Source organism: Salmo trutta, chromosome 26, assembly GCF_901001165.1.
Source record: "Salmo trutta chromosome 26, fSalTru1.1, whole genome shotgun sequence".
Lineage (NCBI taxonomy): Eukaryota > Metazoa > Chordata > Actinopteri > Salmoniformes > Salmonidae > Salmo > Salmo trutta.
This window is the reverse complement of record NC_042982.1, coordinates 9,239,164-9,250,514: the sequence shown is the minus strand read 5'-3', so window position 1 is coordinate 9,250,514 and position 11,351 is coordinate 9,239,164. Positions and strand designations below refer to the sequence as shown.

The following is an 11,351-nucleotide window of genomic DNA, read 5'->3' as shown; positions in this document are numbered from 1 at the left end:
GGCATTTGATACTCTGATTGGTTAGAGACGATCCAATCGCTGATGGCTTTATCGCTGATGGCCCCTTGTGACCCTCGTCACCACAAAGTATGTAGCGAACGACAGAACAGCGGAATAATTTAGTTTGAGTCGTCAGGCTAAATCAAAATACTGTGTTATACCTACACCACTGGTTTACTCCCAATACTGAACCAGCTTCCAATATGTTACTACTTTATAACAACTACCTTGTAAAGTAGAAGTGTATACGATGAATGGGATTCTGTCACAATGAATGAGATCCAAAAGCCACTTGGAATGGAAAGTGTGCAAATATATTTTCAAATAGTTTTCATAGCAATAATGATACAAAAATCACTGACAAAACAATTAACAAATACCAGAAACAAATAAAAAAAATGTACAAAGTTGTGAGTAAAAAGTACACAACAGCTACGTCATCCACAAATACAGTGCATAGTGTTATACATCTTTAGGTGCTGAAAGGTGGAAATGCTTTCGGGTTTGTTTCAGCTTGTAAACTACATCAAGAAGTAGGAACATTTACAGAGAAGGTTCTACTCACTGAAACAGATACCATTTGGTAAAAAAGTTCTCAATTGTAAATATGTAAATGGTATTTTATCACTGATTGTGTTTTGATCACACAAACATTTCAAATTGTGAATACAAAGCCAACTGATATAAGATAGTTTTCAGGTACATTCGATTCTCATGTAAAAAAAATCAAAATTGGCTACAAAAGTTTAAAGAAGTAAATGTACAGACACGTCAGTGATGTGTAGCTTCCTCATCCGCATATACATTTCTATAAAATAATAAAAGTTATCATTACATAAAGAGCAACTTAACTTTAAACAGCATAAATTAATACAAGAAGCAATCATAAAACAAACATCAGTGGAGTTGTAAAATCAACAAGTGGAGAGAATACAAGTCACTGACATTTTAGAGGAAGAGACATTTGGTTCAGCGATGTCGTGATGTTGCTGTGTTTTCTGTACATTCCAGCTAAAGAGAGCGTTCGTTAAACAAAACATCCACAGACAGAGATTCCGTCTTAGACAAAGGCTCTGCTCGTCTGTAGCAGTAGCTTGTCATCTTTGTCTTAGAGACTACACTGGCCCAATTCAATGGTTCCTGTCTGCCTCAGGTCTAGGCACAGAACACAGTGTGTTGATCATGATTGAGCTCAAAGTGAGCAATCTCAATGGGCCGGATCCTACGTGTTCTTATCGTTAGGGTTCTGCACAATGTACGTTAACCTCTTTTTCACAACTATGCATTTCAACATCAAAGGAAAGGACATATTTCATATTTTTGGCGAATGGACATATTTATTTACCTGCTTTAAAATAGCAGTCTCGAGTGTATGTGCTTAGTTGAGCTTATGTGTATGTATAATGAGTTGTGTGTGCTGTATAGAACTCAAACCGTATTAATATCAGAGTTCTATGGACTCAAATCTATCTCAGACACTGTACGTCAGTACGTTGACGTTTTCTTCAGAGAACAACCCTCTCAGCTTTTCTCTCAGGTCAGAAAATGGACAGGTACTTTCGTGAGCCCCTGACAGAGACAGTAGAGGCCGGAGGGAACACTTCCCCAGTAGCAGATAGGACTGATGAGTGGGGGAAGACAATGTTCAAAGTAGTAGCTGTGTTATGCCGCCACACAGCGGTTGGGCCGACGGGACATGACGTAGCCTCGGTGACACACACAGCGATAGGAGCCGTCTGTGTCGATGCATTGGCCGTTCACACACGCGTTGTCAGGATCCTCACATTCATTGATGTCTGGGCATAGAAGCAGAACAAAGACACAATTGAAAACACAAGCATGTGAATCAGTGAACGTCCAAATGTGTATACAGTGCATTCGGAAATTATTCAGACCCCTTCACTTTTCCAAATTCTGTTACGTTATAGCCTTATTCTAAAATTGATTAGATTGTTTTTTTTTCTCCCCCTTGTCAATCTACACAAAATACCCCATAATGACAAAGCAAACACATTATTTTTAGACATTTTTGCTTCAAAAATAGATAAATAAGGAAATATGACATTTACATAAGTATTCAGACCCTTTACTCAGTACTTGGTTGAAGCATCTTTGGCAGCGATTACAGCCTCGAGTCTTCTTGGGTATGACGCTACAAGCTTGGCACACCTGTATTTGCAGAGTTTCTCCCATTCTTCTCTGCAGATCCTCTCAAGCTCTGTTAGGTTGGATGTTCGATTGGGTTCAAGTCCAGGCTCTGGCTGGGCCACTCAAGGACATTCAGAGACTTGTCCCGTTGTCTTGGCTGTGTGCTTAGGGTCGTTGTCCTGTTGGAAGGTGAACCTTCGCCCCAGTCTGAGGTCCTGAGCGCTCTGGAACAGGTTTTCATCAAGGATCTCTCTGTACTCTCCTCCGTTCATCTTTCCCTCGATCCTGACTAGTCGCACAGTCGCTGCCACTGAAAAACATCCCCACAGCATGATGCTGCATCCACCATGCTTCACTGTAGGGATGGTATTGGCCAGGTGATGAGCGGTGTCTAGTTTCCGCCAGAAGTGATGCTTGGCATTCAGGCCAAAGAGTTAAATCTTGGTTTCATCTGACCAGAGAATCTTGTTTCTCATGGTCAGAGTCCTTTAGGTGCCTTTTGGCAAACTCCAAGCGGGCTGTCATGTGCCTTTTAATGAGGAGTGTCTTCCGTCTGGCCAGGCTACCATAAAGGCCTGGTTGGTGGAGTGCTGCAGAGACGGTTGTCCTTCTGGAAATTTCTCCCATCTCCACAGAGGAACTCTGGAGCTCTGTCAGTGACCATCGGGTTCTTGGTCACCTCTCTTCCCAAGGCCCTTCTCCCCTGATTGCTCAGTTTGGACGGGCGGCCAGCTCTAGGAAGAGTCTTAGTGGTTCCAAACTTCTTCCATTTAAGAATGATGGAGGCCACTGTGTTCTTGGGGACCTTCAATGCCTGCAGACATTTTTTGGTACCCTTCCCCAGATCTGTTCCTCACTCAAGCCTGTCTCGGAGCTCTACAGACAATTCCTTCGACCTCACGGCTTGGTTTTTGCTCTGACACGCACTGTCAACTGTGGGACCTTATATAGACAGGTGTGTGCCTTTCCAAATGATGTCCAATCAATTGAATTTACCACAGGTGGACTCCAATCAAGTTGTAGAAACATCTCAAGGATAATGAATGGAAACAGGATGCATCTGAGCTCAATTTCGAGTCTCATAGTAAAGGGTCTGAATACTTATGTAAATAAGGTATTTCTGTTTTTATTTTAATAAATGTGGAAAAATGTAAAAAAAACTGTTTTTTGCTTTGTCATTATGGGTTGTTGTGTGTAGATTGATGAGGAAAAAATATAAATTAATCCATTTTACAATAAGGCTGTAATGTAACAAAATGTGGGAAAAGTGAAGGGGTCTGAATACTTTCCGAATACACTGTATGTTCTGGTAGATGTGTAAAACGGTAAATCTATACAAAATCTATGACATTTCTACGTTTTCCATTGCACTGGTAAATCTAAAGATTTTACTGTAACATAAATGTCAATCTGAGAATAAGAGAATAGATTTAAAGGCATAAGGTTCGAAGGACAAGTGAAAGGCAGGGAGTTTTGCATATAGACAATTGCAAATAGTTGAAGGGTTTGTCTTGTGGATTGTGTGAGGAGGGATACCTACCAATGCAGGCCATGGAGGTCATGTCCAGCTCGTAGCCCTCGTAGCAGTCACACGTGTATCCCTCCGCCACCCGGATACACCTGCCGTTCTCACAGCCGTGCAGTATCCCACAGTCCTCTGTGCTCAGGCCTGCATACGGCTCATATCGTCCTGGAGCAGGGAGAGGAGGAGATGGTCAGAACTATGAACAGATAGCTAATCAAACACGCATTCTTCACAGGGCCTAGGTTAAGTTCACATCTTAAAATGAATGTGAAATATTTTGGGTAATGCAGCAGCATTTGCAAAACGATAGTAGTGCCTTCCAGCAAGACTGCTAATTTGACCTATTGAAAGCCCTAGGGGCTACAGTTACAACAGTAAATCCAGTAATGCACACTAAGAGAGGGCTTACTCTCATAGACTCTCCGTGGGCCACCACCACCTGGCCCCCGTCTGTCAGGGAATGGAGGGAAAGGGGGTCCCACACGCCAGGGTTCTGGCCTCTCCTCCTCACTGTAGGGGTCACTGTCCGGGAGGGGGGCCAGACTCAGAGGGAGGCCCTCTCGGATGGGGGGAGGGGGTCGGGCCCCAAAGGCAAGCTCAGAACGAGGGTCTGGGAGGGTCCGGAAATGGGGTCTCGGAGGAGCGTCAGGCGGGCCGTAGTCGTCCTCGTCATAGTACTGCTCAGGACTGGGAGGGAGAAATCCAACATGTTTGACGAGAAAATATGTTGCGTCTTACATGATATATGTGAATGAGTGACTGTGGTGAAAAGGGCAGTGTTTTACATGTATCCTGAGGGCCGTCTGTATGGGCTATCTGGGACGCTGAAGGTGCTGGGCGTTCTGCTTCTGAAGCCAGACCTGCTGCCCCCTGGTGGTGTGTAGTCGTCATAGTCAGGCTGGGGGTACTCAGGCCTGCGGGAGATGGGGTCTGGAAAGGAGTCCGGTCCATAGGGCACGCGATACCCCACTCCTCCTCCTCCCTCTCCTCCTCTGCTGGGTCCTGGCCCTGGGTCCGGCCCGTAGCGGTCAGGGAAGGGGGGAGGAAACTCTGGGGGCCTCAGGAAGACGTTACAGCGAGCCTCATAGTCCTCTGAAAGAGGGAGAGAAGGAAAAGTGGCGTAGACCAAAAATGACACTTCCCCAAACTTTAAACATGCCCATAAACACAACACTGTTTCGCAACACAGGGCGCCATTTTGCTTCCATCTTATGACAAAAATGGTAACACAGCGGGTTGTTCAATGTAAATACTCATCCACATTCAGCGTGGCCGTAGTAGCGCATCAGTGAGTGTGCGGTCAGTCCAGTAGTACCTGAGTCTCTGGCAGGACACAGAGCACACTGCAGTCCCCAGCCCTCTCCATACAGACAGCAGCACTCAGTGAAGGTGACCTGTCCGCCCAGCAGGGGGCTCTGACACACCAGGTCTGCTGTGACATACTGCCAGCAGAACGATAGGTTCTCATCTGGAGACAGTAGGGAGAAGACAGGAATTAGGAGTGGAAGGGTGAGATGTAAAAGAGAGACAGATAGATGAATAAAAAGGAAGATGGATAAAGAGAGGCAAAGAAAGATGGAAAAAACGAGGGAACGATAGATGGGGAAAAGGAGGAGAGAGAGAGAGATGAAAAACAGAGACGGTGAGAGAGATCTCACAGCTTGAGCTAATAAGTGACTTTTGAGTAGTGTGGACTCATAAGGTGAGAGTGTTTGGGGAATCCCATCTCCCAGTGTGTGTAGTCTTACCCACGGCGAGGCCAGTGGAATTGACACAGCTGCGCTGAGTGTCGTCCAACACAAGAGGAAGCTCGCAGGTACAGAAGTGTGAGCCTAACGTGTTGACGCAGATTCCCCCTGGACAGCTGTCCTCCTCTGCCTCACACTCATCAACATCTACCAGGAGAGAGAGAGAGAGAGAGAGAGAGAGAGATGAGATTTTAGGAACCTACCCATTATGTACATCCATTAAGTTCAATCACAAATTATAAAGTCTGGGTCAAAACAGCCCAATATCACTGATAAAGAAAGGCCGCTAACCGATGCACTCCAGAAACACGTTATCGTAGTAGTAGCCACTGGTGCAGTAGCAGGAGTAGCCAGGGATGTTGTTGACACATACACCGCTCTTACACACCTCAGGGTGGAACAGCTTACACTCATCCACATCTGTGAGAGGAGAGAAAGGCCTGGATTATAGGTACAGGTCAAGCATGAATACAAATCATGTGTGTCAAAATCAGCCATTATTGACAGCAACTCTGGAGAAATTAGAGTTTAAGTGCCTCGCATCAAGGCCAGATCGACAGATTTTTCAATTAGTCGGCTCAGGGACTTGAACTAGTAACCTTTCGAGTTACCGGCCCAATGCTCTAACCGCTAGGCTACCTGCCGTGTGTGTATGTGAGACCGTCGTTACCTTTGTAGCTAAACGCTCCTGGCCCAGTCACATATCCTCGTCCGCTGGGGCACAACGCCTGGTGCTCGGCTGAACAGCACCCACAGGAAACAACAAGACATATCAGAGAGGAACACTTCACGACATCAGGGATAGCTTTTTCTGAGTGGGTTGACAGGTGGATGTGACTCCAGGAGTCTACCATAGACATACATAGACATACATAATGGCCGACATGGAGCAAACGGAATGGCATAAAACACATGGAAACCATGTGTTTGATGTATTTGATACCATTCCACTTATTCCGCTCCAGACATTACCACGAGACTGTTCTCCCCAATTAAGGTACCACCAACCTCCTGTGCGAGACACAGTCATAAAATAGACATAATATTGACATCAGTGTTGATCACTGGTCCCTACCTGTGCCTAGCTGAGGGCAGGGGTCATACTGGCAGCCCATGCCCCAGCCCTGGCCCACGGTGCAGCAGCACTCCTGCTGGGTGGTGTTGCGGGCCAGCACGCTGCACGAGCTCTGCTCCTCGGTGTTGTAGTAACACTCCCTCAACTCGCCAGGCCGGGCAGGGGGCAGCTGGGACGCATCGGGCCAACGCTGGGGACCGAGACCGGTGGTGGAGGAAGACGAAGAAGAGGAGGAGCCACCAGGGAACGCTGGACGACCTGTGAGACACGTGGATGATTGATGTCTGAGGGTTGAGGTGTGTGTGGTTATGGCTGCGTTGCTGACCACCAAGACAATATAGTGTTCCCTCATGAACAGCAGGGGGCAGCAACGCCAAGGTGTTTGAATGGGCACTTGTTGCACAAACTGATGTTAAATGCCAATAAAACTGTGATGTCATTTGAAGCAGGGAAAGTGTTATTCCCATTAGGGAGTAGAAATGTATATTTTCGTACGGTAAAAAACAAGCTTATCTAGATAATTCTTGAAAAGCACAATAGCGTTGGACCGTGTATAGTACCTGGTCGGGGCGTGCTGAGGCACTGTCCAGAGCGCGTATCAAACTCCTCCCCCTCTCCTGGACACTCACACATGAAGGAGCCATCCACATTCTCACAGCGCGCCGCGCCACACACGCCCTGCATAGTCTCACACTCGTCTTCATCTAGAGAGAGAGAGAGAGAGAGAGAGAAAGAGTGTGTGAGAGAGAGTTAGAGAGAAAGGAGAGCGAGAGAAAGAGAAAGAAAAATATAGGGCGAAAAGGTATAACCATGTAGGCTAAATCAAGCAAAGACAATGACAGATGATAGGACAGCAGAATGGTAACGTCTGTGTTGAGACGTACCCACACATCCCTTCCCATCGCTGGTGGCTGTGTAGCCCTGGTCACACATGCACTGGTATGTTCCAATTAGGTTCTGGCAGAACGCATGCTCCCCGCATACGGTCTCATTGGCACACTCATTGATATCTGTGAGAGAGAAGAAGAAACAGAAGTGGAGAGAGAGATGACATCACTAATATATGAATCTGAAATATGGTCTCTAGCATGGTCACTGTCTTCATTATAGTTAGAAGGATAAACTTGATTCAATTATTTAAAGGTATAAAGCAACAGTTCGGTGAAAACAATGCAATGAGATACATCCCTAGATCTTTTTCACAATGTGTGTGTATGTGTGTGTGTGTGTGTGTGTGTGTGTGTGTGTGTGTCTGTCTGTGTTACAGATGCATATCTTGGCAAGGAAAGGCGAACGGCAGTCTTGTGACTGAGCATCTGCGCAGTGAAAGCCTCCAACCCGAACACATCAATCAAACACAGCTGCCATGACGACCAATCCCTTACGGCCCGCCCTCAGCCTGGATCCCACATCTGTGGGATCACAAACTATCATGGCTAAACTGTATGACAGTATAGCGAGGACGGCATTCAATCTCTATTGATTGAGTTCCTGTGGACCTCTCACTAGCATAATAAATAAAGTGGATTAATAAATAAGAGAATAATTAAAAAAATACATTCTTATATGTGGACTAGACTTAGTAAAGGATGAAGTCGATGAGGATGATGAAGAGATGGAACTGACCGACGCACTCTCCGGTGCGGGTGACCCGGTAGCCCGGCTCACAGGAGGTGATACAGCGGTAGGAGCCAATGGTGTTCTCACAACGTTGTGACCGACACACTGCTTCCTCTGAGCACTCATCTACATCTGGGGGAGAGAGAGGGGGGATCGCACACACACACAGACAGACACAGACACACACACACGCACACACACACACACTTCAGCATCCCCATAGGCTTGAAAGCTGTGCGTGTTACATAAAGGGACACGTGGTTTCGTAAGGAACACACGTTTTCAATGGTCTGTCTACGGTGGATGATGAACAGTGCAGAGTAGTTGAGGTGTTGAGTTACCCAGACAGGCTGTCTTCTCTGGGTTGGTGGTGAATCCCACTTGGCACTGGCACTGGTAGGAGCCCTCTGTGTTGACACAGCGGCCATCCCGGCACGCCCCCGGGCCTGACCTGGCACACTCATCCACATCTGGACCCGCAATGACAACACGCCATTACATCACCACAGACAACCCCGCTGTGCCTACCGCCAAGCTAAGCAATCCTTTATCATGACGTTGTGCCCATGTCGTTTCATTTGATGTCATTCACTGTGTGAGAGGCTATGAGCAATATAATCTGTGTAAAGTAACCGATAAGTGATTATTTGTAGAAGTGATTATAATTATAAGTGATTACTAGTATAGCCCTGCTAAGAGTTGTCAACGTTAATAGGCAGTTTAAATTGCAGAGTAAACAACCCATACGTGTTGTGTCTATGTCATGAGTAGAGACTTCTCCATTCTGCAGGTTTAAGAGTAGCCTACAGCAATGCCAGTGGGACTTAGGTGTGTGTGTACGAGGTGTGTGTGTGTACGAGATGGCGTAGAGGCCTCACCCAGGCAGGAGCTTCCGTTGCTGCTGGTGGTGTATCCCTGGGAGCACACACAGCGGTAGGAGCCCTCTGTGTTCACACACTCTCCCTTGGGGAAGCAGTACTCCCCCTCTAGACACTCATTGACGTCTGTGAAGAGGCAAGACAAACCCGCGCTACAATATGACACAGAAAAGAAACAGCGATGCGCAGCGTGGTATATACATTACCAAAGCACGTCACCGACATTGTGGTCGGTACTGACCTCTACACTGGCGTCCGAGGCCAGCGGTTCTGTAGCCTGGCTGACAGTCACAGCGGTAGGAGCCGTCCGTGTTCACGCACAGCCTCGTTGCACCACAGGTGTCAGGGCTCTGGCAGTCATCCACATCTGAGGAAGGGAGAGGGGGGGGATGCTCATTGGTACTGGCACGCACACACACACACACCTCTGCTTCATGTATAGGTCTTTCTGTCCCCCCTAAAAGGGGTTAAACAGCATTCAAGTGGTTTCTCTTAAATCAACACAGCACCAATTGATTCTGTCCCTTATGGATATAACCTTTTGACAGTGAAACCTCGCCAAGGAGACATCCATCCATTCCCAAGTGTTACATCCATTCCTAAGGTGTTTCTGATTTACACGCTATCCCTTTGAAGTCTAGACATCTGTTGCAGACTCTATTGGTTCACATCGGCCCAGTCCAACAGCCAGACTTCTCATATCACAGCGGAAACAGTACATTCATATGCATTTTTAAATGTGGTCTCGTTTTTTGTTGTTGTTGGTAGAAGCAATGCACCCTGATGGGATGGAGTACGGTGTCCTGAAATTATACTATGGCTGATGATTTGTGTGTCCCACGGGACAAAAATCTGCGTGGAAGTGAGTAAGAGGAGTAACAGAAGCCAGCAAGGGTGAAGTGAGGAGAGAAGAGGAGAGGAATGCAGAGAGTGCTGTCTGCAGTGTGGAACTGGGACTAGAGGGCCAATGGGTGACCAACCCCCTTTGCTCACTCATCACCTACTGTAGGATGATGAAAAATTGCCCGGTCACATTGCTCTGTGCAGTTTATATAAACAGCTGTTGAAACAGCTTGATTCTGCAGCAAACTTTACTATGGTGACTGTCTTAGTCAAGCTGCATCACCAATAACACCAATAGTGTTAGTGACGTGATTGTCTGATTCCATAAAGCAGTATGAATGGAACGCAATCTCAAGTGGAAGGCGTGTGTGAAAAAGAGTTTGGCGCTAATTTTGGTCTGGTGAGAAGCATCTCCTGTCACATTCTGCAGAGTTCAACATTGACTCATTTAATCTCTTTAAAAACGTGTTTCCTTATTAGGCAGAAATCTGCCGCCGTTTACAAATCACCTTCTCCTTTTGGCTGTAAAAGAGCCATGGCCTTCCTTCCCAGAAACAAATGCAGCAGGCAAGTGTGGGAGCAGCAAAACACCTTGAAAAAACATGTTGACTACATGGACAGAATGCCTTGATTTTACTTGATATACTGCCTAACAGACAGCTAGTCTTACCTGTGCATAACCCATCTTGCATAACGTGGCCAGCTTTGCAGGCGATACACTTGTAGGAGCCTTCAGAATTCACACACCGTTGCCCGGGACACTGAGAGGGGTCTTCACATTCATCAATGTCTAAAATGAAGCAAGTGGAGGTCACACATCTAACAGAGTGATATGGAGCATGAGTCATCATGTAAAAGTCAGACACATGCAGCCTTACCAATACAGATGCTGTCCTGTAGTTTGAACCCGGTGCGACAAACACACTGGTAGCTACCCGGGGTGTTTTCACAGCGACCGTTGGCACATAGGTTGGAGGTCTGGCGACACTCATCGACATCTGTGTGAAAGTATTAACATCAGTATTGATGCAATTATCAATATGGAATAGAAATGGGTGTGTGTGGTTGAGAAGTTTGTTCACCTGTACACTGTCCGTTTCCAGCCTCAAAGCCTGGGCTACAGGCCACACATATGAAGGAGCCCTCAGAGTTGATACACTCCTGACCAGGGCACTGCAGAGCGTTCTCACACTCGTCCACATCTGGAGAAGCCAACAGATGTTATTCTTTACAATCCCTTAATGAAGTCGATAGAACAAAGGCCATATCTAGTAGCGTTTCACTCGATGATGTGCTAAAGAAAGTCACACATTTGACTGCTCTTTATCGGCTGAAGTGATGTGTCTGTTCAACGTGCGGTCTCACCTCCGCAGGTGTTGCCCTGTAGCCTGAAGCCAGATCGGCATGCACACTTGTAGCTTCCAGCCGTATTCTCGCAACGGCCGTTAGCACAGGGAGTGGGGCTGTAGAGGCACTCGTCAACATCTGCAACAACAACAAAAAAAAAGAACGAA

General features: G+C 46.6%; 1 protein-coding gene across 3 annotated transcripts in view; it reads right to left on the bottom strand.

Annotated features, from left to right (window-relative positions):
• Positions 1-292: 292 nt before the first annotated feature.
• LOC115163028 (latent-transforming growth factor beta-binding protein 4) overlaps positions 293-11,351 on the bottom strand; it is a 69,480-nt gene continuing 58,421 nt past the window's right edge. For all 3 annotated transcript variants that reach the window (XM_029714601.1, XM_029714602.1, XM_029714603.1), the window contains 19 exons: positions 11,203-11,322; positions 10,920-11,039; positions 10,716-10,835; positions 10,508-10,627; positions 9,236-9,361; positions 8,995-9,120; positions 8,458-8,586; positions 8,123-8,248; positions 7,381-7,506; positions 7,057-7,200; positions 6,497-6,754; positions 6,092-6,160; positions 5,713-5,841; positions 5,422-5,568; positions 4,989-5,141; positions 4,459-4,765; positions 4,083-4,360; positions 3,689-3,838; positions 293-1,796 (listed from right to left, as the gene is read on the bottom strand). In XM_029714601.1, coding sequence (XP_029570461.1) covers positions 1,663-1,796; positions 3,689-3,838; positions 4,083-4,360; positions 4,459-4,765; positions 4,989-5,141; positions 5,422-5,568; positions 5,713-5,841; positions 6,092-6,160; positions 6,497-6,754; positions 7,057-7,200; positions 7,381-7,506; positions 8,123-8,248; positions 8,458-8,586; positions 8,995-9,120; positions 9,236-9,361; positions 10,508-10,627; positions 10,716-10,835; positions 10,920-11,039; positions 11,203-11,322 — 2,882 coding nt within the window. In that variant the 3' untranslated portion in view covers positions 293-1,662. The remainder of the gene's footprint in view (positions 1,797-3,688; positions 3,839-4,082; positions 4,361-4,458; positions 4,766-4,988; positions 5,142-5,421; positions 5,569-5,712; positions 5,842-6,091; positions 6,161-6,496; positions 6,755-7,056; positions 7,201-7,380; positions 7,507-8,122; positions 8,249-8,457; positions 8,587-8,994; positions 9,121-9,235; positions 9,362-10,507; positions 10,628-10,715; positions 10,836-10,919; positions 11,040-11,202; positions 11,323-11,351) is intronic.